Here is a 26,652-nt window from a genome sequence, read left to right on the forward strand (position 1 = left end):
TTAGGAGTTAACCCAGTGTCATAGCAAGAGTATAAACAGTTCAGCCTTACCTTTGGGCTCTTTTTAGGCCAGGACACCACAGGAATACCAGAAATAGCAAGACTCTGGTCATCCTCACTATGTTCCTTCAGGACGGTCTGTTACAAGAGAAAACTGTTTTAGCACTGTAAAGTGTTCATTTAAAAATTGTGTTCAATCACTAAGTCATCTTGTGTAGTAGAAAGACATTTCTGTAACTGAATTATACTATTGACAACAATGGTAATTTTCCAATTTAAAAAATTCTTTTTTTAGCAGGCACAATAAACTCAGGCCGTGACTTAGTTCCTCTTTAGGCCAACAGGCAACCATAAAGTGACTGAAATTCCACACCACAAAATTGACTAAAGAAAAATAGTCAGGCACAACTGTTTCATCACTGCATTCTAACCCTGCCATTCACCTCTTCTCATGGCTTTTAGATCCACAGTCTGAAGTATTTGCTTATAAGAGTAAATAAGCCACACAGTAGAGACCGCCTAGGCTGCGGGTTATCAGGAAGAAGGGGATCTAAAGACTACAAGTGATACCAGTCACTCTTACTCGTAGGTTTATTATTAAGCATTCACATAGGTCGAGAAGATCTAAAATGAATTCCAAAGAAGTGTATCAACAAGGAAGGAGCACGTTTATGGCCAATAATTGAAGGCATTCACAAGAAAGTACCTTGCAGGTGTCAATCCACTACACCAAATTAATTGTATGCAGTGGCAAATTTATGAAAGTGGGCCAACAGCAGTTATTTGAGGGGATCAGGCTATATTATTCTAAGTGCCTGGGGCGCAACAAGTGTATGTCTATTATTTGCACTCACAGGGCACTTTGGTATTACAGAAGGGCAGCAGACGCCTGTGTATCCCCTTGTGTAATGTAGATTGCACAAGATATGCATAAGCGCAATTAACTTGCAGTCATTTTTCATTCCATGTGCATTATTTTATATGTAGTTACCTGAAGGTGACAGACCAAAAAAAGTAAGATTATTTTGTTTTATTAGCCATGCTTTTGATGCCGTCCCCACATACGCTCACCCCGCTCCTACTGCATGCAACAGCATAGTTCCCAAACTTTTTTTAATGCACTGTGACTGCTGAATATGGTATCCTATTCATTAAGGTGTCACTGCACAGAACAGGACAGTGAGCCCTCTCTGTAATATGCCCCCAGAACTCTTTCAGTCACTACTGCGGGTAGTGACCAACTGAAAAACATTATAGACTGACCTGGTTTAGGCTGCCTAACTTTCAGGGTCCAAGTAAGTCAATTATTGCTGCACATGTCTTTTACATCACACCGGTGACATGTTGTCGCACAAGTTACTTACCTTCGGTAACGATATATCTGTAAGAAACAGTAGCTAGTGTTAGATTCCTTACCTTAGAATACCCTCCGGCATCAGACTGGATCCAGAAAGTTTTGCGTAGCAGTACCCCTGCGCGTCGGTAGGTGTCGTCTGCGGCTCCTCGTCTGTGCCGGGATGACGTCGTCTGAGTACTTAGACGCCGCCCTCGTGCGCTGACATCAGTTCTTGTATATAGCTTTCCGCGCCAGGAACGCAGAGCCATGCCAGAGACCGACACTGGTGCCATAAAACTAGGGCCCTCAAAGGGAATACCCTAGATGTCGGTTCGCCGAACGGGGAGGATGGGTGGGGCGGTAAGGAATCTAACACTAACTACTGTTTCTTACAGATATATCGTTACTGAAGGTAAGTAACATGTGCATCTGAAAGAAACAGGTTAGTGTTAGATTCCTTACCTTAGAATAGATACCCCAGCAATACCAACCCCAGTGGTGGGTCTGCGAACCAAGATCACACCATACACTCCTGGAGAACGGAACGGCCGAAAAAGCCATCTCTCCGGACTTGGCTGTTCAGGCAGTAGTGTCTAGCAAACGTGTGCAGCGAGGCCCACGTAGCTGCCTGACAGATGTCCTGCAAGGGGACTCCCCGACCCAGGGCAGTAGTAGCCGCTGTGGCCCGAGTGGAATGGGCCTTAGCCCAACAGGGGGATCCTTTTTAGCCAAGGAGTAACAGACCTTGATGCACAACACGACCCACCGAGAGATGGTTCGTTTGTGCACCGCCCGTCCCTTCTTCGCGCCCACTGAACCAACAAAGAACTGGTCGTCCACCCGGAACTGGCGTGAGCGATCAAGGTAGAAGGAGAGCGCATGTTTTGGGACCAGATGGTGGAGCCTCTCTTCCTCTTTTGAGGGGTGCGGAAAGAAGGTGGGCAAGGTGATGGACTGCCCGATGTGAAAGGCTGTAACCACCTTGGGCAGGAAAGAAGGACGCACGCGTTCTTAAAACAACTTTGTCCGGATGGACAGAAAGGAAAGGAGGTTTAGAAGATAGAGCCTGGAGCTCACTCACCCTCCTGGCAGAGGTGATGGCAACCAGGAATGAAGTCTTAAGAGTTAGAAGACGAAGAGGGCAATTGTGAAGTGGCTCGAAAGGAGCGCACATCAGATAGGTTAGAACAAGGTTCAAGTCCCACTGAGGCATCACGAAAGGAACAGGAGGAAACATGTGCGTGATGCCCTTCAAGAATCTATTTACAACAGGGGACTTGAAAAGAGAAGGCTGGTCAGGAAGCCTCAAGAAGGCAGAAATGGCAGAGAGGTAGCCCATAAGAGTGCCCAGAGCAGAGCCCTGCTGGGCAAGAGAAAGAAGGAAGAGGAGAACCTCTGAAAGGGGGGCAGAGAGAGGATCCACAGCCTTTGCTGTGCACCATGCAACAAATTTGTCCCACCTGCAGGAGTATACCGATTTTGTGGAGGGACACCTGGCTGCCAGAATCACATCACATACTTCAGGAGGCAAGTCAAATGGCCTCAACTGCCGCCGCTCAATCTCCACGCATGGAGGTGGAGGCTGGACAGGTTCGGGTGGAGGACCGTCCAATGCTGCTGCGACAGAAGGTCCTCCTGAAGAGGCAGACGAATTGGGGGATCGACTGACATGCTGAGTAGCTCGGGATACCAGTACCTTCGTGCCCAGTCCGGAGCCACAAGGATGACTTGGGCCCGGTCACGCCTGATCTTCTTCAGCACTCTGGGCAGAAGTGGTATAGGCGAAAAGGCGTAATACAGAAAACCACTCGCAACGAAAAGCGTCTCCGAGCGAGTGCCGCCTTGGAAATTCCAACGCGCAGAACTGATGACATTGCGCGTTCTCTTCAGTGGCGAATAGATCTAACCAAGGCACTCCCCATCGCTGAAAGAGGCCTTGCGCCACGTCCGAGTTCCGATGCCATTCGTGATCCATCATGCACCGGCAGCTGAGTTCGTCCGCCCTGGTGTTCAGAGAACCTGCCAGCTGTTGAACAACCAGGGTGACGGCCTGGCATTCCAGCCATTGCCAGAGGCGCAGAGCCTCCTGACAAAGAGTCCACGACCCCACCCCGCCCTGTTTGTTGGAGTACCACAAGGAGGTGGTGTTGTCCGTGAACACCTGCACTACACTCCCCCGGACAGAGGGGAGGGAGTAGTTTCTGTCCTGTAACTCCAGTTCTGTAGTAGGGGTATCTCTGTTATAGTCATAATCTAGTGAATAGTCCCGCCCATGTGCTTGGACCCCGGAACAGACAAGCCCCATAGGCTGCCATTATGTGGCTCAAAACAGGATACTGTGCCTTTAAGAGAATCTTCCAGAACCTTCTCCCAGTATCCCAGAATGCATAGCAGGTCCAACTTAGTTTCAGTTCTTTTTGAAGGCGTAACACGCCAGACCTGTAGCATTCCATAAAGGAATATGTCTCTCTCCACCGGGGAGGAGGGAGGGCGCTTATGACTATAACAGAGATAACCCTACTACAGAACTGGAGTTACAGGACAGAAACTACTCCTTCTGTAGTAGGGGATCTCTGTGTATAGTCATAATCTAGTGAATAGAATGGCAAGCCCATCCCCACACCAAAGCGGCGGTGGAGAAAAGAGAATTAACGCCACTACTGTGCGAACAGATTTCGCAACGAAGCCTGCCCAACCTGAGCGTCTGCCCTGGCATCAGTGTCCAGGCAGTAATGCTTAGCAAAGGTATGAACCGACTTCCAAGTGGCCGCCTTGCAGATTTCTGCAATCGGAACATTACGGAGCAACGCTGTCGTGGCAGCCTTGCCCCTGGTGGAATGAGCCTTAGGCTTACCTCCTAAGGTCTTATTAGCTTTTTGGTAACACAGCTGTATGCAGGACACAATCCACCTAGAGATAGACTGCTTAGAGGTCGCAAGACCTGTCCTGACAGATCCATAATTGATGAACAATTGGTCTGACCTACGAATAACCCTGGTTTTATCCAGATAAAATTTCAGCACCCTCCTAACATCCAGGGAATGCAAAGACCTTTCCGCTGGAGATGAAGGATTCTGAAAGAACGTAGGTAAAGATATAGTCTGATTGATATGAAAATCAGAAACAACCTTGGGAAGAAACTTAGGGTGAGTACGCATAACAACCTTAGCAGCATGAAATACAGTATAAGGTTCTTGGCAACACAACGCCTGAATTTCACTCACCCTGCGGGCCGATGTAATGGCCACGAGGAACGCCGCCTTCCAGGACAGGTGCTGCAACGAAGCCTTATGAATAGGTTCAAAAGGCTCCTTCATCAATCTGGACAGCACCACATTCAAGTCCCATGAAGGCGAAGGAAGCCTGACAGGAGGGAACACTTTCTTCAAGCCTTCCAAAAAATCTTTGATCACAGGGATCTGAAAGAAGGAAGTCTGTGAAGGGCATTTCCTGTAGGCAGTCAAAGCAGCCAGATGAACCTTAATGGAATGGACATTAAGGCCAGACTGCGCCAGATGTAGCAGATATGGAAGGATGACATCTTCCTTGCATGTCGTAGGGTCATAGTTCGTAGACTTGCACCAGATGCAAAATCTCTTCCACTTGTAAGCATAAGAAGTCCGAGTGGAAGGTCGCTTAGCCTCCTTCAGTATGTCCATACAATCCGCTGGGAGATTCAAATGGCCATATTGCACTATTTCAGGAGCCATGCCGCCAAACTCAAAGACGAGAGGTTGAGGTGCACCATCCGCCCCCCGAACTTCGTGAGAAGATCCGGCCTGCACGGCAGCTTCATGTGAGGAAGGAGAGACCGGTGAAGCAGGTCCGTGAACCACCACTGTCCGGGCCATTCCGGGGCAATCAGAATCATCTTCGCCCTGGATTGGGAGAGCTTGATGAGAACCGCTGGAATCAGGGGAATGGGTGGAAAAGCGTACAGAAAGCTGTTCGACCAGTTGATCCAGAACGCGTTCCCCAGCGTCCCCGGCTGGTAGTACCTGGAGGCGAAGTCTCGGCATTTGCTGTTTTCGGCGGTGGCGAACAGATCTACGTCTGGAGTGCCCCACCTTGCGAAGACTTCTCCTAGTACTTCGTCGTTTATGACCCACTCGTGATTTTCCTGAATCGGTCTGCTCAGCTCGTCTGCCTGAACATTCTGCACACCTGGCAGATGAGTGGCCGTTATCGAGAGTCCTCGAGCCAGAAGCCAATGCCAGATCGCCTGCGCCTCCTGAGACAGAGTGCGTGATCTCGAGCCCCCCTGCTTGTTGAGGTAATACATCGTGGTCGTATTGTCCGTCTGTACAAGCAGAGAGTTGGTCCGGAAGGACGGTTGAAAGGCCTTCAGCGCCAAGTGAACAGCCCTGAGTTCCAGGAAATTGATGTGGTACGTGGACTCCGACGGGGACCACGTCCCTTGAATCTGCAGATCTCCGGAGTGCACTCCCCATCCCCGGAGAGAAGCATCCGTCACAATAGTCTGAGTGGGAATGTCCTTGTGGAAGGGAACCCCTCTGAGGAGATTCTCCGCTGAACACCACCACTTCAGAGACTGAAGAGCATGCAGAGACAGTCGTATCTTGTCGTCCCAAGAGCCTCTCCTCTGGTCCCACTGATCTTCCAAGCACTCCTGCAGCGGTCTCATATGCAGCCGTGCATGTGGCGTCAGGAAGATGCAAGAAGCCATCGATCCCAGCAGAGAAGACACCCTCCTCACTGTCGTGGATGGAGCGGACAGGAGAGCCTGAGCCTTCCGAAGGAGTGATAAACGTCGCTCTTCCGAAGGAGACACGCTTGCCGACAGCGTATCGATGGAGGCTCCCAAGTACTGGATGCACTGGACCGGAGTCGGGACAGACTTGGACATGTTGATGTGCAACCCCAGCTTGTTCAAGAGAACGCACTTCTTCTGGAAGTGTGCTTGAGCTTCCGAGAAGGAGGAGGCCTTGATCAACCAATCGTCCAGGTATGGGTAGACAAACACCTTGTTCTTCCGCAGGTGTGCTGCTACCACTGCCATGCACTTCGAGAACGTCCGGGGCGCAGACTTCAGCCCGAACGGAAGTACCGTGTACTGATAGTGATTGGTGCCGACTTGAAATCGCAGGAACTTCCGGTGTTTGTGTGCAATGGGCACATGGAAGTACGCATCCTGCAGGTCTATGGCGCAAAGCCAGTCTCCCCGTTGCAGCTGAGGATAAATCTGATGCAACAACAGCATGCGAAACTTTTCTCTGCGAATCCATTTGTTTGCCTGTCGCAAGTCCAGAATGGGCCTGAACTCGTTCTTGTCCTTTTTTCGGACCAGAAAGAACCGGGAGTACAGACCTCTTCCTCTTTGAGACAGAGGTACATCTTCTATCGCCCTTTTCCTTAGAAGGATGTCGGCCTCCGCCTGGAGCTCGCGCAGTTGATACTGCGAGCTGACCGGAGGAATCGATGGAGGAGGGCTGATGAACCGAAGACTGTATCCATTGCAAACAATATTCAGCACCCACTTGTCCTGAGTAATTTTTCTCCACTCTGCCAGAAAAAATTGAACGCTTCCCCCCACCGGAGCGGGTAACGGATGAAGGTGAAGTAACCGCTCAGGGGCGAGACCCAGCCGGGCCCTTGTTCGCGGTAGAGGACTGCTGTCCACCTCTACCCCTCTGACGTTTCTGGAAGGGTCTTCTGTATTGCTGCTGTTGATGCTGCTGCTGTTGTTGCCCAGAAGACTGTCCCCTTCCTCTACCCAGCGACCCGAACTGCCGTTGGAACTGGCGGTAGGGTTTCTTTTCTTTCGGCTTCTCCAAGCCCACAGCCGTCAGGGTTTCAGCCTCGGCCTTCATCCTGGCCATCTCGTCATCAGCGTGTTTCCCGAAGAGGGTGTCGCCGGAAAACGGCAGATTTGCCACTCGTTGTTGCGCTTCAGGCTTGAGCGACGTCAGCCGGAGCCAAGCATGGCGTCTCTGATTGATACCGTGGCAATATCCATGCGCGGCCAGCAGGGAGATATCCGCCGCGGCGCTGATGGCCTGGTTCGAAACCAGCATCCCCTCCTGGACGATCTCCATGAAGTCCTCTTTCCTGTCTCGCGGGACAAGGTCCGCAAACTGTTCCATGGAATCCCACAGTGCACGGTCGTATCGTCCCAACAACGCCGAGTCACTGGAGGCCTTCATCGTTGTGGAAGACGTCCCACGCGCCTTCCGTCCAGCTGAGTCAATCCAGCGGCTCTCCTTATCCGGAGGCACAGTGGAGGACGGGGAGGTAGCATGTAGTTTCCGAGCCGCCGTCACAATCACCGAATCAGGCACTGGGTCCTTCCGCAAGAAGGCCGGGTCCGACTCTGGAGCCCTGTACTTCTTGACAAGCCTGGAGGGAGCAGCTTTCCCCACCGCCGGCGTAAGGAAGAGCTGTTCAGCCGGCTCAACCAGTCCCGGCACCAAAGGCAGTAGGGGGCGAGACAGGTGCTTCGTGTGCAAAGTCTCGAAGATCACAGAAGTTGTGGGCGTAGGGGCCGTCACCTTGATCCCCAACTTCGCCGCCCCTCTCAGGAGAACCTCCTGGAACGTGCCAATGTCATCTATCGGAGACACCCTCGTCTCCGGTGAATCAGACAATGTAGGCGAATATGAACGGGTCCCAGAGGCCGAACGGGACCTGGACCGATGCCTCCTATGGCGATGTCTGGATCTCGAGGAGGTTCCGTGTCCACTCCTAGATCTGTCCCTTCTCCCTGAGCGTGACCTCGATCTCCTGGGTCTGGGACGCTCCGCCGGCTTCCACGGGTCGGCCGTCTTGGGCTTAGGAGGAACCTTCGACTTAGGAGTCTTCTTCGGAGGTGTCGGAAGTCTGGGCATCGACACCGATCTCGGTGGAACCGGAGGAGGAGCACCCGGCACTGGGGCCTGCGGTCCTGACGGAAGAGCAGGTAGAGGAGGCAATGAAGGAGGGGTCGAAGCCCTCGGAGGAGGCCCTCTAGGCAAAGGAGGAGGAGGAGGCTGTATAACAGTCTTCCTTGGTGTATACACCTCTGAATACGCCGTTCCCGGCGAGCCACCATCCTGTTCTGACTGAGGGGAGCCCCCCACAGTCCTCGGCCTGTCCTTACGACCCCCTGACGCCGAAGAACGGTGTTCAAACGTCGACCGTGGTTCCTTCGACGTCGAGCGGCCCTTCGGCGTCGACCGTTTCGCACTCCTCGGCGTCGACCGGCGTCTATGCCTCGACGTCGACCCCGACCAGATGGACGAACCTCTAAACCTCGACGACGGGCGCTGGTGCCTCGACGGCGACCTCGACCGCCTCAACGACGACCTCTTCGATTGCCTCGACGTCGACCTCTTCGATCGCCTCGACGTCGACTTCTTCAGCGCCGGAGACTTCTTACGCCTCGACGGCGACCTCGCCGTCCTCGACGGCGGCCTCGACGACGAGGATCCCCTCGACGACGATGATGTCCTCGCCGGCGAACGGCGGTGTCGCCTCGACGGCGAGCGCCGACGTCGGGCCCTCCGATGCCGTCCACTCGACGCCGAGGAAATCGACACCGGGTTCGACGGCGGCCTGTGTAAGTCCCTCGACGTCGACGGGCGACGTTTTCTCAACCCAGAGCCCTGGGGAGACCGGGAACTGGCCGTGAACCTTCCTCTCGACGTCGTGGTCATAGCAACAGACCCAGACGGAGACCTTGGACGTTTGCTGGACTTCCTGCCCCTGGGGAGCCCCCCAGAGGCCTCAGCATGGGCAGTAGAAGCCCCTCCAGACCCACCTTGAGCCTTCAGTCTTCTTTCTTCAAGCCCCTGAAGTCTGATCTTCCTCCTGTCCTTCAGGGTCCTGCCAGAGAAGCCTCTACAGATCACACACTCCACTGGGATGTGGGAAGAGGGAAGGCAGAGGATACACACCTCATGGGGGTCTGACTTGGCCTTCTTCCTGGAGCACTCCGGGCATTTGTCAAATAATGCAGGCATTATTGACAACAAAAGAGTGCAGAAAACCAAGAAGAAAGTCACCAAAGTACTTTAAAAGTACACAAAATCGAATTTAGTGAAAAAACACCAACAAAACCCTTGAAAAGGGAGAGCTCAATGCTCCAGGGTCCTGCTTGCAGGAGCCGGAAAAAAGAACTGAAACTAAGTTGGACCTGCTATGCATTCTGGGATACTGGGAGAAGGTTCTGGAAGATTCTCTTAAAGGCACAGTATCCTGTTTTGAGCCACATAATGGCAGCCTATGGGGCTTGTCTGTTCCGGGGTCCACGCACATGGGCGGGACTATTCACTAGATTATGACTATACACAGAGATCCCCTACTACAGAAGAATGCTTTCAATGCAAGTCGGTTCACCCGCAGCTCCAGAAGGTTGATATGGAGCCGGGACTCCGCCGGAGACCAGAGGCCTCTGATCTCCGCCTCTCCCATGTGACCCCCCCCCCCAGCCCACGAGGGACGCATCTGTCACAACTATGTGCTCCGATTGGGGTAGGGAGAGGGATCTGCCACTGACCCAATCGCGGTTCGTGAGCCACCACTGCAACTGTCTTGCAGTGCCCTCCGAGATCGAGACATGGTCGGACAAGTTGCCCTGATGCTGGGCCCACTGAAACTTCAGGCCCCACTGCAGAGCCCGCATCCGCCACCTGGCGTGATGCACCAGAAGGATGCAGGAGGCCATCAGCCCCAGAAGCCGCAGCGTCAACCTGACCGAGACACGGGGAAAAGGCTGAAAGATCGGAATCAACACCTGAATATCCCAAACCCGCTGTTCGGGAGGATGAACACGAAACTGCGCAGAGTCCAGAACCGCTCAGATGAGGAGGAGCTTCTGAGAGGGGCACATGTGTGACTTTGGCACATTGATGGAGAACCCCAGCAGGTGTAGGAGGTCGGCTGTAGTCTGGAGGTGGCTGACGACTGTCTGGGGCGAGCCCGCCTACAACAGCCAGTCATCAAGATGGGGGAAGAATGACACCCCCGATCTGCGCAGATGAGCTGCGACCACCGCCATCACTTTCGTGAACTCCCGAGGGACGCTGGTAAGGCCAAAGGGGAGCACGGTAAACTGAAAGTGCTCGTGGCCTACCGTGAACCGCAGGTAACGCCGGTGGGCCGGCAGGACGGGGATATGGATATATGCGTCCTGCAAGTCCAACGCTACCATCCAGTCTCCAGGATCTATTGCAGCTAGGACCTGAGCTAAGGTCAGCATCTTGAACTTCTCCTTCCGGAGGAAGCCGTTGACGCCCCGGAGGTCCAAGATAGGGTGTAAGCCTCCTTTGCCCTTCTTGGGTACCAGAAAGTAGTGGGAGTAGCAACCACGTCCTACTACTGGCCCAGAAACGCGCTCGATGGCCCCCTTGGCCAAGAGGGCCGTAACTTCCTCCTGCAGAAGTTGCAAGTGATCCCCCGACATGCGGTGGTACTGCGGTGGCATGGCTGGAGGGGTCGCCTCGAAGGGGAGGGAGTAGCCCCTTTGGATGATTTGCAGCACCCACCTGTCTGATATGATGGTGCGCCAGTGGAGCAGGTGATGGCGAACCCTACCCCCCAATGGCGTTGAGTGGGCCTGAAAGCACGGACTAGGAGGGCTTTGAGGCGGATGCTCCGGGGGTGGATGTGGACTGGCCTTGCCATGGTCCCCTGGCAACGCCACTGCGGTTCCCACGTCCGCCGCCGCGCTGAGGTTGGTTTTGCGGCCTGTGGCTGGCAGGACGTGAAGGGGCCACGAAAGGGGCGAAAGGCAGAAGTTTGCTGGCGCTGGCCCGACAAGCCCAAGGACTTGGCCGTAGCCCTGGAGTCCTTGAAACGCTTAAGTGCACTGTCTGCCTTGTCGTCAAAAAGGCGACGGCCATCGAACGGCATGTCCATGAGCGTGGCCTGGACATCAGCCGAAAAGTTGGTGGACTTGAGCCAGGCGTGGCGACGAACCGCCACCGTCGTGGAAATCGCTCTACCTAGCGAGTCCGTGGTATCCAATACATATCGTATTGAGTAACGCGCTGCATCCCGCCCTTCCGTAAGGGCTTGAGCGAGTTTTGCCCGGGCCTCCGCGTTATCCAGAGGCCTGGATAACCAAACTCTCAGGGGTGGGGTGGGTGGACAGAAAGCAAGGGTCGCCCGGAGCCGGGCGATGGCGTCGGGCCTCGTTTCTATCTACAGGAAGGCCTGTAGCGGGCTTGGACCAGGTGCCCAGCAGAACGTCCGAGAGGGCTTCATTAAACGGCAGGAAAGGCTCCGAGGATCTTGCCTGCGGTCTGAGCACCTCAGTGAGGAGGTTAGTCCTCACGGCCGCGACGGGGAGCTCAAGATCAAAGGCCTTGGCCGCCCTCGTCAACACCACACTGTAAGCAGCCCCCTCCTCCGAAGCCAAGGTAGGAGGGGAGACAAATCCAGTGTCGGGCGAAGTGTCCAGTCCACTGGCCTTTCCTAGCTCAACTGCCCAGTCCTGATCCAACTGGCACTCCTGTGCCAGAGGGTCCTCAGACCCCTCCCAGTCCTCACCGACATCCATCTCCTGATAGTCAGGGTAAAATGATGGAGCCGGATCGTAGATGAATTGCTCATTTCTCTGCGTCGAAGCCACTGCCGGACCCGGGCTGGGGCTGGGACCGGAGACGACGTCGTCCGGAGACGGCGTCGGGGGCAACACCCTTGGTGACGCCGCTGGCGGAGGGGTCGTGAGGTCGACCGGCGTCGTCACAGATCCAGGCCTGGATCATGAGGGGTCCTGCGGTGTCGGGACCGGAGTCGTCGAAAGAACCGGGGCCAGAGCCGGCAGCCCGCTTGGGCTCCCAGACAGATCCGTGGGCCCGAAGGCGCCTTAGCGGGATCCGGCGGAGGGAAGCGCGACCTCATGGCCGTGAGGAAGGCGCTGATCTCCTCCGGCGTCGCGTGCAGCCCAGGGACTGGCATGTATGGAGCTGGACGCGGCGCTTGCGGCTCCACCGGAGCGCGTGGGCGGTGTCGCCCGAACCCCCAGCAGCGTCGCGGGGATTGAGAAGAGAAATGTCGCTTCTTCGACTTCTTGTGCTACAACTTACCTGAGGACTTTGAACCCGACGAGTGGTGTCGACTCGCCGAGCTGTGATGACTGCGGCCCCGCGACCGGTCTCTCTACCTCCTCCTGGGCCGGGACCTCGAGCGGCGCGGGGACTACTGCCCGATCTCGAGTCGCTTACGGGACCGCTCCCGCCTAGCTTTCGACGTCAAGGCCCGGCAGTCGGGGCACGACTTGTCATAATGGTCGGCTCGAGGCAATAAAGGCACAGACGGTGGGGGTCGGTAACCGACATCAGTCGGCTACAGTCGTCACAGGGCTTGAACCTGGGCATCCCTACCGGCACCAGAGTCGATAAACTACTCAATAAGATCCAAAACAGATCGAAAAAAGTTAGTCACAAAGTGACTAAGGAGTACTGCTCTTCCCGGATCTGCGCTTGCTGGCGGAAAATAGAAGTACTGACGTCAGCGCGCGAGGGGTGTCTAAGTACTCCGAAGTCATCCCGGCGCCAACGACGCCGGACGCGGAGCCGCAAACGACGCCTACCGACGCGCAGGGGTATTGCTACGCAAAACTTTCCGGATGCAGTCTGACGCCTGGGGATATTCTAAGGTAAGGAATCTAACACTAACCTGTTTCTTTCCCATAGGGCATGGAGACTCCTGAATCCATTCTCTACAGCCATGCACATGATGTTGTGGATTTGGGTAGAGTTCTGGTCACTCTAAACTCCACGGCTCAGCCTAAGGTGTATTTCAGTTCACTAATTTAATGGGCTTTGCAGATGTTATGGTCGACCTGCGATGTATTTGGTGCACTCTGCTCCCCAACTGCTCTGTGCCCTCCCTGCATAAAGTACCCCCCTCCCCTGTCTGTTTGGCTGCTAGCACGCTGGCATCTTTGTCCAAAATCACCTATTACTCTTTTAAGCGACAAGGGGCCAGATGTAGGTCGGCAAATACCGGTCGGTAACGGCCGATTTCGGCCGTTACGGACCGGTATTTACAAATGGAGATGTAGGGGCCTTAAAATGTACAGATTCGGTATATTTACAGAATCGGTAAAGTTACAGATTCGGTAAAATACCGATTCGGTAAATCAGACACTTACCGATTCGTTATTTACCATGTAATACTATTGCATGGTAAATGACGAATACCTGTACATGCACATCTCTAAGGGCGTGTATGTGTGTCACATGGCACACAAGCCACAAACAGAGGTGCAACAGGGTGTCAAAGTGACACCCTGTCCCCCTTGGCAATTCGGTAATTTTACCGATTCTGTAATTACCGAATCGGTATTTGCCATTGAATCCTATGGGCTTCAAGGCCCATAGGAATCAATGACAAATACCGATTCTGTAATTACAGAATCGGTAAATACCGAATCCTACCGATTCGGTATTTTTTACCGAAAAATTACCTACATCAGATTTACCGATTCATGAATACAGAGTCACTAAAATTCGGTATTTATGAATCGGTAAATCTAATTTACCTACATCGGGCCCAAGGCTTCCATGGCCTCAAACCTCACCACTGGGCTTTTCTCCTCACTGCACTTGACAGCTTTGAGTAGTAGAGGGGAGAGGAGGGCTGCAACTAGTGTAAAGGAGTGAAGATGAAGGGTGGAGAAGAGGGGGGAGGGCAATCAGAGAGCTACTGACAATGGCTGGGAAATCTGCTGAAGAAGGAGGGCTATTAGTATTGGATCAGATAGGAAGCCTGGTAATAGTAGATGAGAGACCTGCTGACAGAGGAGCAGAAAGGTGAGTTGGGAATATTGTATGGGGAGCTGATGAAAGAGGAGGACTATCAGTAGTGAAGCGGAAAGGAGAGTCTAGAATAGTGGATGAAGTAGCCCTTAGTAGAATGGACGAGTGACAATCGTTATAAAAAGCAGGGTTTCGGGCAGTGAAGAGAAAGACTGGTTGTAAAAAGGAACAGCTAGCAGGGTTTACTAGGAAAGGTATAGGCAGTGGACCTGAAGGCGTACTTAGAGTTAAGGGAAGAGTTTCTGGATAATGGCTGGTTATTCTATGGATGGATTGTTGTAGGATGGATGATTATGTGATGGATGGCTATGAGAATTGATGGATAAATGGATGAATTTATGGTTAAGGGATACATGGACAGATGGTGATGGAATGATTGGATAGATGCTATCAGATGGATGAATGTATGCTAAGTAAAGGAAGGCTATGGAGTGATAGTTATGGGGTTTAAAAATAGGTATGGGGTGGACGATGGATGGATATGGAATGGGTCGTTTGGGATTTATGCATGGCTGTGTGGATGACAATGGGAAGAATGGTTAGATGAGAGGATAGTGGGTTGACAGGGAGAGATATGGGATGGATATGTATGGATGTATGAATATGAAAGGGAAAATTGAGTAGATGAATGGCTAAGTGATAGAGTGGCCAGACAGATGACTGTACGGGTGAGTATTAAGTAGATGAATGAATTGATGGTTAGATAAAGCGGGGAGGAATATTGGACAGAAAGACTGATATGGAAGGGATAGGTGTGAGTGGGTGGATGGATTAGATCGTTGGTTGTTAACCTGAGGTCCGGGGACACCCGGGGATCCGCAAAGCCTACTGAGGGGTCCACGACTGCTTCGAAAATTAAATAATATGAACGGATGAATAAAGTGTATATAAAGAAGCAAAATGTAAAATTGCACATTTCAAAATGTAAATGTGAAGGAATTGGAAATTGGAGGCTAAAATTAAATTAGTATCCTCAGATTCATTTTTGAGAGTGGCGCAGGTTCATCAAACAGAATTTAGTATGGATGATTAGGAGCCTCTACTAAATTCACAAAAACTTCCCATTAAAATAAACATTTTTAATTTTTATTGTGATTTAAATAAAATAGGCTATAATTTGTGTATTATTTTGGTGAATGTCTGTTTCTATATTTTTTGGTGTATTGAGGTTAAAATCATCGAAAAAGCTTAGGAGTCCCTGGCTTCGAGTACTAACTCTGTTACCCAGATTTCAGTAATGATTTTGGGGGGGTTCCTGGATTCCAGTAATGATTAAGTGGGGGTCCACAGAAGTCAAAGGTTAAGAACCACTTGATTATGTGATGATAGATGGGGTTTAGGGATGGAAAATGGATGGGTATGCATGAATTTAAGATTGGTATTTATGAGTGAACATAGATGGATGGGTGGCTGGATATTGAAGGAGTGAACATAAAGTTCCTGTTATTTGTGTGACAATAACGTTTTAGAAACAATTTCTCTTATCATGCAGCATGGCTTATTTAAAAGTAAGCAGGGACCTCTCACAAAACACATTATTTTGATCCTCAGTTTAAGGACCATGTCTTCAAACACAGTCAGTGGATCTAGTAGACCGTCAAGTCAAGTCAAATATACTTTATTTGATTTGTGGAACAAGATACTTTAAGTATACATTTTAAAAACAAATTATTAAAAGGACCAGAAGGTCATAACCGCGAACATTGTGCAACTATTTAAATAAAAGTATTGACAGGTGTATCAGTGCAATTAAAGAATGTGTAACTACAAGTTATTTTTAGGCTACTTGAATTAAGTCACATTTTATGGCTCCACAAGACAGGGGAATCGACAACCCTCCAAGACACCTAATGACTGCTGCTCTGCATGTTCTTATTTGTTTCTTCCTTAGAGCCACCCGAAGGACATTTTTTCGAGTTTCTAGTAAAAAAGGCAAGTGCATAATAGATGGAATAATGATTTGTCCCCTTGTCCACACAGGCAGCATTCATTGGATGGCCATGTGTGTTTCAATTTCGGGGTCAGATCCTTCGAGGGAAATTACCCCATTCGTAGCAGTGTCAGGTAGTGCTTTTTCTGGTGGGAGAAGTGTTCAATCAGGTACGGTTGCGGCTTTAGCTTCTGGTAGTCACGTATCACAGCCCAAGGGTGATTTTTTTTTGCAAAGGTAGTTGTTGTATTCCCAATTGGTTTCCCTCCTCCCTCCCCCCGGACCCTGTGCCCCTTGGTTTAACCCTAACAAGATGTGCCAAGATTCCACAGCTGACTGGAACCTGTGATGGTGTGAAGTTGAAATAAAGAAGACTACTAGATATACATTTGTGCGCCTCTTCTTTATAACACTGGACGAAGAACCGTGTGGGGACGGTACACCATCACCCCCAATTGATACTCCAGTACAGCAAAATTAGTTTAAAGGAACGTCCTACCTGACACCTGGAATTTTTGTGACCTTCTGCAGACCCGTTTTTGCCATTCTTCTTATGTGCGAGGCGTCGCTCTTGCAATGAAGGTAACCTGCGTCTCTGCTTTTCCAAGTTACCTACTATGTGGAGCGCCTATACTTCCAAGTAAGGTGAGGAGTGTAGTGACGTGTAGTCACCGAGCTCGCCTTTATGGGACTTGTCGTGTAGCCTTCCCCTTGAAAGCCGCATTGAATTTGGAGGGGGGCTTCTGCTGCCATCGTATGGGGAATTGAGCGGCGATCTGGGCCCTGGAAAGGAGGCACTCGTGTGGAAGTCTCCTTCCCTGCCTGCCCGCCGCTGTGGAGGCTGTGCTGAGCTTTTGTGCGCCTGTTGTGGCGTAGTGTCGGAGGGTGTCGGGAGTAGGGTGACCAACTGGCATTGGTGCAAATTCAGGACGGTGAGTGTAAAAATTCAGGACAAAGGGTCAAAATTCAGGACAGGAGGTCAAAATTCAGGACAAAACATCAGGACAATTGGATACGTTTTATAGACACATCAGAGGTCGCGCAATTGTATATAAGTAAGCCCAGCCATATCTAGACATATTCAGCCATTTGCAAACCTATCCATCATGTATCCTTCCATCTCCTTCATCCATCCTTTCACTCATCCATCCATTATCCATCCGCCCTTTCACCCTATCCATGTGTACACTCATCCATCCACTCTTCTAACCATCCATCCATTCACTCATCCATCCAGCCATTTACCCTTTCACCCATCCAGCCATCCTTTCACTTACTCATCCATCCACCCAGGCACTCATCCTTCCGCCCATCCACCCTTTCAGTCATCCATCATCCTCCCTTTCTCTCTCCATCGACTCTTTCACTTTGCAATCCTTCCTTCCATCCACCCATCCATCCATCTACTCATCCGCTCATGAATCCATCCATTGACCCTATCACTCATCCATCCGTTCTCTCATCCATTTATCCTTTCACTCCTTCACTCATCTATTCATCATTTTGTCCATCTACCTTCCCTTACACTCACTCATCCATCCTTACATCCACCCTTTCACTCATCCGTCCATCCATTCGCCTTTGCACTTATCAATTCGTCAATCCATCCAACCACTCACTCATCATCCACCTATTCACTCATCCATCCTTTCACTCATCCATCCACCCTTTTACCCATCCAGCTACCCTTCTACCCATACATCCAGCTATTTCCCTTTCTCTCTTCCATCCTTTCACTCACTCATCAAGCCATCCATCATCTCCCATTATCCATCTATTCAATCTTTCATTCATCCATTCACCCTTTCACTAATTCATCCAGCCATCCCTTCACTTACTCACTCGCACACCTTTTCATATTAATTTTGAGCTGAGCCTTTTTGAGAAGAGGCCCATCAAGAACTTCACCCTCGCTGCAGGAGCCATTCCAGGACTGAGACCGGAGCCACCCGGGGCAGAGACAGGATCCAACACAGGGGGGGGGGGGGGAGAGCCATCACAGGCCGGGGGTGGGAGGGGTGGACAGGAGCCATCACTGGGGGGGGGGGGGGTGCGCAGGAGCCATCACAGGAGGGGGAACAGGATCCACTAGGGTGGGCACAGGGGTGGGTATGCAGTATTCTAGTATCATCTTGGTCTCTTCCAGTGTGGGGTAGGGCTCCTCACCCCCTCCTGGACAAGACAACGAGAAGACAGGCTCTGTTTCCAAAATGTTAGTTTTGTCCCCCTCCCCCCACACTGATGTACAGTACTGAAAGGAGACACGCCAAGAGAAATGATTTAACTGATTGTCCTCCATACTTTGTTAATCAGTGTGGGTGCGATTGTGCCATTTCTTTATTTTATTACAATATAGACTGCATGTTTGAAGAATCGAGGTTTGTTTATAATTTAGTGACAGTAATTGAGCTCTGTGAAAAGAACCACGTGATGCCTCGGTGTAATCAGCGCCGGTTCTAGGTTGTTTGGGGCACTGGGCAGAAAGGGAATGCCTCACACCAATTGCAGATACAAGACGCATTCAGGGCTGTTTGCATCTGAATGGATGCCCCTGCTCCCTGAAGCTGCAGCCCCTCCCTCTGTCACCTTGAAGCACCTCTTAACAGCTCATCAAGGGCTGAAGGTGCGAGGGTTGCTGCCATCACGCTGTGCCTCTCCAATGCTGCTGATCGGAGTCTGTTACTCCCGACCTCAACAGCATTGGAGTCAAGAAAAGGGAGGTGGGGGCCAGCTGTGCGACCAGTTAAAATTACGGACAAAAGGCGTCCGTTAAAGAATCCTTCACGGACAACGGACAGACGGCCGTAATTACGGACTGTCTGTGAAATTTACGGACGGTTGGTCACCCTAGTCGGGAGCCGTGGTGGAGTCCTCGTGGTGCTCAGCCTTTCCTCCTCGAGGGAATCAGTCATACTCCCTGGAACCTCTTGGGGTTGTGCCCGAGTGCGACAGTGTAGTCTCCTGGAAGTACGCCATTTAGGTGTCAGTGCTGAAGCGTAGGTGATCCCTCGCTTCCGACGTGCTCTTTGTCCACACGGCAGTCCCCTGGGAACACGGGACCCTTCCTTCATCTGTACCCTACGACGGGGGCGTACAGGAACAAGCACGGTCGGACTGGTACAGACGCTTCCTCAGCAATCTCCTCAGGGGAAGCACGTCATCTGTGGAGGCGGCGCGGTACAGCAGCGCCTCCCTCAAAGCAGTGTCAACGAGTAACCCTTGCCTTACCGCACTGCATCGGCAGCCTGTCCCGCTTTACGCTGACAGGCACAGCTGACTTTATTACTGCTTTGGGGAATAATACAAGGGAGTCTGCCTGTGATTTTCCTCATGCTGACGGGCAGCAGCATACTATACTACCAGTGCCTGTGTAAGTTGCTGGTCAGAAGTCAACGCTGATCGGCACAGCTTACAGAGCAAGTACTTTTTCCAGGTTTAATATTTCAACATTAATTTACCCGAGAGCTCATGCCAACTGCTTCTAAGGGTTTCTGCCTTATATTTTTATTTTGATTTTTTTACTTGACATTCCACATGCACAGCCTGACCTGGGCACCTACATTTACTCACTTTGTATAATACTTAAGTCCCAGTTTGGCATTACCTCAAAGTACACCAAACAGGTATCCGTGACCAATCTCTTTGCCTTTTGGTCACCTTTGAGCTTAGTTACCTACATTGGAGTGTTTTTATGAACCATCCGTGCTCCAAGCCTGCAAGGTGTTCGCTGACAAGCAGAGTTGTACTTATCTAATTCTTAATTTTTCTTTTTGTCAAAGGGACCTTAACCGCATGCAGTTAACGCTAATGGACACAGCTTTGTACTTCTCTTTCTAATTTTCAATCGCCTAGCCACCGCTAGCGTTTTTAAAGGCATTAGGTTTGCATATTGTTTCAGTGATTAGTAACATGGCAAGTACAAATATGTCACAGCTGCCACCTTTTCTAAATGAGGTGGGGGAACCGCTGTTGCCTTGGAAACAATGTTTTGGACTTTTAGAGTCATATCTTATTGCAATTGGGGGAGAGAAGTTCTCAGCACTAAGGAAGTTACATACCTTGTTGCATAATCTAGGAATAGGAGGGCGTAAAACGTATGATAACATATCTGCAGAAGCGGAGGAGGACAGTGATGATGATGAAAATGTGTATTTAGCAGCTGTTAATAGGTTAGAGAAACACTTTGGCAAAACCATCAATGTAGTGTTGGAAAGACACAAATTATTTTCAAGGGTACAAGGGAAAAGTGAGAAGGTGAAGACGTACATTGCAGCCCTCAAGGGTCTGGCCAACAAGTGTGAATTCGACAACTTGCAAGATTCCTTAGTTAGAGACCAGTTGGTGAGGTGCACTAACAGCCCTAAAATCCAAGAGCGACTTCACGGCAATTAGGCATCAAATTGGACCCCAATAGTCCTGATCAGGTTCTTTTAGTGGATCAGTCTGTGGGAGGGAAGGAGGTCTTTGAAGATTTCCCCAAGGTGTTCACAAAGGAGCTAGGCCTACTCAAGAATTACCAGCATTCTATCAAGTTTAAAGACAAGGCCAAGCCCGTAGCTCACAAAGTGAGACCCATTCCCCATTTGATGCAGGCACCCCTACATGCTGAGTTGGATAGGTTGTTAGCACAGGGTGTCATTGAGCCGATTGATAGCTCACAGTGGCTGGCTCCAATTGTCCTTATGAGCAAATCCTCGGGAAAGGATATAAGGTTGTGCGTGGATCTTAGGGACTTAAACAACAACATTTGGGTGGACAGGCACCCTTTACCACGCATACATGAGGTCCTCACTTTAATCAAGGGTGCTAGCTGTTTCAGCGTTCTAGACCTCTAGTCTGCATACCACCAGGTGGAGTTGCACCCAGATTCACGTCACCTCACATCCTTCATTACCCCACTAGGAGCCTTTCAGTACATTTGCATGCCCTTTGGGTTAGCTTCGGCAGCTGCAGCCTTCCAGAGGATCATGGAACATGTACTGGAAGGTCTCCCTAACACCATGTGCTTCCAGGATGACATCCTCATCTACGGGAAGGATGTGGAGGAACACAATTCCATTTTAAGGGAAGCGTTCGTCAAGTTGGAAGCTGCTGGGTTGACACTTAAGAAAGAGAAGTGTTTCATAGGAGTGGGGTCGGTTGAATACCTAGGCCACACCATATCGGAAGATGGAATAAAACCTAAGGTGGATTTGGTAGAAGCAATCCAAGGAACCAAACCACCAAGGAATGTTGAGGATCTTAAAGCATTCTTGGGGTTGTCAGAGTATTATGCTAAATTTGTAAAGAACTATGCAAGCATTGTGGAACCCTTGAGATTGTTACTAAAGACCAGAACTCCCGTTCACCACAGTGAAGGATAGCATTGCCTCAGCCCCATCGCTGGGTAGATTTGACCCCACCAAACCCACCATCTTATACCCCAATGCCAGTAACAAGGGGTTAGGGGCTAGTCTCACCCAAATGGTTAACAACAAAGAACAGGTGGTGGCGTTTGCTTCTCGCGCCCTTAAAGGGACTGAAGTTAACTACTCAGTGGTTGAGAAGGAGGCATTAGCCTGTACATAGGCCATCAAGCATTTCTGTTTCTTCCTCTGGGACATTCCCTTCACTGTGAGGACCGATCACAAACCCCTCATGTTCGCTTTTACCACCAAGGGATCTGAGAAAACCACACCACGTATTTCAGGGTGGATCTTGGGTCTTGAGGGGTACAATTTTTCTGTGAAATACATGCCTGGCTCACAAAATGTAGTGACGGATTTCCTATCCCGTTCACCTAATGATACCAATGGTGGGGATGATGTTGGAACCGAGGAAGAAGAAGAAGGAGTCTTGAAGTTGACGTGCTTGACCAAGGAGGAGTGGGAGCAGGGCTTGAGTGATGATGAGGATTTGCGGGCACTAAAAAACTACATAATGAAGGGATGGCCTAGTGAAAGGAACAAAGTGACTCCTGTGTTAAGTGGTTTCTGGGATGTGAAGCAAGCTAGAACTGAACATTCATGATGGGTTGGTGTTGAGAGGAGAGAAGATTGTTCCACCCAGATCACTTAGACAAAAGATTATCGATTTAGCGCATACTGGTCACTTGGGGCGTAATCTAACTAAAAACAGAATCAGACTTGAATACTGGTGGCCTGGGATGGATACCATGGCAGAGAACATGGTGAGGGACTGTTTGGAATGTAAGAAGGCTAATAAGACCCATCAAACAAGGAAACCACCCCTATCCCTGGTGTTGATACCAGACAATCCTTGGTCCAAATTAGCTCTGGACATAATTGGCCCCCTGAACCTAAAAAGCTTGAAAGAAAGATTTATACTAGTACTTGTAGATTACCACACTAAATGGGTCACCTACAGATGTGTTAACCAAATTGATTTTTGCTGTGACACACTCCTGAGGCGGAAAGCCGGGAGGCTGATCATTTTTAACATTGTTGTGTTATTCTTGTGCTCTTTTTAAAATAACTCACTCACCCCCACCTCTCACGCTTGAAAGGCAGACTCGGCGCTGCCCTGCAACTAGGCGTGGAACGCTTCCAGCGCCTCGCTCAGCCCGCAGGCCACGCCCCCTTCAGAGGCCACGCCCCCTTCAGAGGCCGCGCCCACCGGCCGTCACTTTAAAGGGACGCTGATTGCGAGCGCTCCCATTTGCTGTGACACACTCCTGAGGCGGAAAGCCGGGAGGCTGATCATTTTTAACATTGTGTTATTCTTGTGCTCTTTTTTAAAATAACTCACTCACCCCCACCTCTCACGATTGAAAGGCAGACTCGGCACTGCCCTGCAACTAGGCGTGGAACGCTTCCAGCGCCTCGCTCAGCCCGCAGGCCACGCCCACTTCAGAGGCCACGCCCACCGGCCGTCACTCCTTTTTCCCATAAATCATGTGCTTCCCTCGGAAGCGCAGCGGACGAGCGCAGCGGGCGCGACGTTTGCGCGCCGAAGGCGCGCCTAAGGAAAGCCCGTCTGCGCCCGTCCGCAACCGACCGGGACTAGGGGCACCCCATACTACCCAATCCTTCCATTACTCCAGGGCCGATCTTCTGGAGTGTAATAAGAACAATGATCATCTACTCTTATCAAAGGATACACTCCACCTACTTTGTAAGGATGGTATCCTGCGCCAAGGCTGTCACCTTTCCACCCGTGCAGCATGTTCGGCTATGTCCAATCCACCCCTCAATTCACTCTCTATCCTTTACCTCAACACCCGTTCCCTCGTCAAGCATCAGATGGACATCTTTTTGTTACCACGGAAAAGCCTGACATCCTGCTGCTAGCAGAAACGTGGCTATCTCCTACCTCTGCACCCGACATCATAGCAGCCCTACCACCTGACTACTATATTATCCAGGCAGACCGCGCCAGCGCGAAAGGAGGAGGTGGAGTTGCGGCGATTATCCACTCCAGCTTGGAGGTCACCACTCTTACCTGTCTGACATTAGCCAACACGGATAATCTTGTACTAAAAATCGCCACCCCTCACATGACCATAGCATGTGTTCTTTTGTACAGACCACCCACCTCAATGCCACTGTTCCCCATGGCCTTTAGTGAGCAGGTTGCCAACCTAGCTCTGGATCACGCCAGGGTTATGTTAGTAGGCGACTTCAACTACTGGTACAAAGATCCTTTAGAGGGCTCTCAATCAGCGGAACTGACTGACCTTCTGTCCAACCTCAACTTCAAGCAACTGGTGCTCTCCCCCACTCATGACAAAGGACATATATTGGATCACGTGTGGTCTAATACCACTTGCGTGACTCCCCCGCTTACCCTGCCTTGCCTATGGTCAGACCATTTGATCCTTAAATTTGAGATTTATGTTACCCACAACAAAACCACTGTGCCAACTGCTGGTAAATTGGCTAGGAACTGGAACGCTATGGATAAGACTGCTTTTCTACAGTCATTGGCAAATGATGTCCCTCCTTTGGATAACGACATAAATCTATCAGTCTCTTCTCTAACCGATTGGCTACAAGCGGCTAGCAATCTTCATGCCCCGTATAAAAAAATTAAACTCGCTCGGCGTACGGATGCTAACAGATGGTTTTCTGCCGACTTAAAAGCAAGAAACTGGCTCTCCGTCAGCTTGAGCGCCTGTGGCGCCGTAACTACGAAACTGAGGAAAAAACTAAATATACTAGGGCGAGGAAGGAATACATGAATGCCATCTCTGCAGCAAAGGTGGAGTATTTCTCCTCTCGTATTCTGGACTCATCAAACAGATCTAAGGATATTTTCTCTGTCTTCAATGAACTGACCAATCTGGAGAATGTCCGTCCTAAAGTAATCCCCACTCAGTGTCTGTGTGATTCACTCAATTCTTACTTTAGTGATAAAATCAGACATAAAAACTAGCATTCCCCAACCGAAGACCCCAATCATGACCGGTATGGCAATAAAGACAGGCTCTGCCACTCTTACTAATTTTCAACTTATAACCCATGGCCAGCTCCTGGAATTAATGATGAGAGTCAAATCTGGCTCCCCACTGGATATCTGTCCCCCTCGCATCTTGAGAGAATGCTTCTCCACTTACCCAACCCCTACTCTTGCCCTTCTAAATGATTCTTTTTGTCGGGCATTGTCCCGTCCACTTTTAAAGAAGCCACGGTCATACCCCTATTAAAAAAACCCGGGGCGGATCCTGGATGCAAGGCAAACTTTAGGCCTATCTCTCTATTGCCTTATTTGGCGAAAAGTTTAGAGGCACACGTGGCGAAAAACCTCTCTAACTTTCTGGAGGAGTCCTCTTGCTTTGACCCCCATCAGGCTGGATTCCGGCCTGCACACTCCACGGAGGCAGTGGTCACCGCAGTCTTGGATACCCTTCGAGACTGCGTAGATAGACGTTCTCCCCAGGCCCTAGTGCTACTGGACCTGTCGGCCGCGTTCGACACGGTCGACCACAACATCTTGATCGACCGTGTCGGACAGGCCGGCATACAGGGCATGGCGGCCTGCTGGTTGAGGTCCTTCTTGGAGGACCGCTCCCAAGCGGTGCGACTGGGGGACTTGACCGGTGTTAAACAGGCCATCCCTTGCGGAGTGCCACAGGGCTCCTCCCTGTCACCCCATCTCTTTAACATATACATACTCCCCCTTATACAAACCTTGAGGGATATACAGGTGAGAGTTTTTAACTACGCAGATGACCTGCAGCTACTCTTCACCATTGATAACTCCGAAAACTCTTTGAGCCATTTCCAGTCAACCATGAGGTTTATTAAATCCTGGATGGACCAAAATCAATTGAAACTAAACCCAGGTAAAACTGAACTGGTACTGACTGGGGATAGTGCCAAGTACTGGGGCTCTCACTACTGGCCTTCAGAACTGGGTCAAGCTCCGCAACCATCACCTTCGGCTAAAACGCTTGGAGTCATTGTGGATAGTGATCTCTCACTAAAAACACAAGTGGGACAAGTGGTATCCAAATGCTTTTACCAGTTAAAAAAAATTAGGAAGGTCAGGCGGCTACTAACACCTGAAGCAATTACCCAGGTTGTGATCGCCACTGTCCTGTCCCATCTGGATTACGCGAATGCCATCTATCTAGGTCTCCCTAACTATTTACTTAAGCGTCTCCAGATGGTGCAGAACTATGCTGCTAGGCTGATCCTGAAGCAACCAAGATGGCAGGCGGCGACTCCTCTTCTCATCGAGCTGCATTGGCTTCCGGTCACACAACGCTGCTATTTCAAAGCAGGTTGTATGATCTTCAAGTCATTACACGGCAAAAGCCCTAAATTTATTAATCAACTGATCACCAAATACGTCCCCCCCCCGCAACCTTCGCTCACTCCATCTAGCCCTTCTCCAGACCCCTCCCTTTAAACTTAAACGTTCTGGTGGACGGAGATTTGCAACACTGGCCCCCTGCCTCTGGAACACCTTTCCCCTGGAGATCCGTTCTTGCCAAGATCTCTTACCTTTTCGGAAAGCACTGAAGACCTGGCTTTTTAGACAAGCTTTTTAATCCTCCTTCTCCACCTCCGATTGTGTTACTGTCAACTTTAGCGCCAAGAAACTAATCAGTGTTAGTGCGCTCAATAAATGATTTAATAACATAACATAACATACCAAGGTGCTCATAAGCTTCCTTAAAGACATCATCTTCGAGGAAGGCATCCCAGATATTTTAATTACCGATAATGGGGTGCAGCTTACTTCAGAGTCTATGAAGGAATTCCTTTCTAGTATGGGCATCGTCCATCAGAAAACTGCACTTTATTGCCCCCGTGCCAACGGGTTGGTGGAGCGCATGAACCGCCTAATAAAAGAGTGTCTACAACGCGCTGAGATATTATGCACATCAGCAAGTCAAACTCTGCAGGAAACTCTCTGGACCTATTGCACCACCCCCAACCTAGTCACAGGGGTATCACCTTTCACCTCATTGAAAGGAAGAATCCCGAAAACTCGGCTTTCACCCCCAGTAACAAGGCAGTCCAGTTGCCATGTCAACCGTGAGAAAATTGCAAAGCGTTACAAGGTCCATCAAGATAAGTATGTAGCGAAGTACAACGCTGACAAACATGTGAAAATTAGCAGGGTAAAGGAGGGGGGTTGGGTCCGTGTTGACCTTTCTAAACCAAGGAGAAGGGA

General features: G+C 50.5%; 1 protein-coding gene across 8 annotated transcripts in view; it reads right to left on the bottom strand.

The window, feature by feature from the left end:
- The window catches only part of KDM2B (lysine demethylase 2B), a 1,129,854-nt gene that overhangs the window by 506,865 nt on the left and 596,337 nt on the right, over nucleotides 1-26,652 (bottom strand). For all 8 annotated transcript variants that reach the window (XM_078667529.1, XM_078667528.1, XM_078667527.1 and 5 more), the window contains one exon: nucleotides 51-137. In XM_078667529.1, the coding sequence (XP_078523655.1) occupies nucleotides 51-137 (87 nt within the window). The remainder of the gene's footprint in view (nucleotides 1-50; nucleotides 138-26,652) is intronic.

Source organism: Lissotriton helveticus, chromosome 11, assembly GCF_964261635.1.
Source record: "Lissotriton helveticus chromosome 11, aLisHel1.1, whole genome shotgun sequence".
NCBI classification, from domain to species: Eukaryota; Metazoa; Chordata; class Amphibia; order Caudata; family Salamandridae; genus Lissotriton; species Lissotriton helveticus.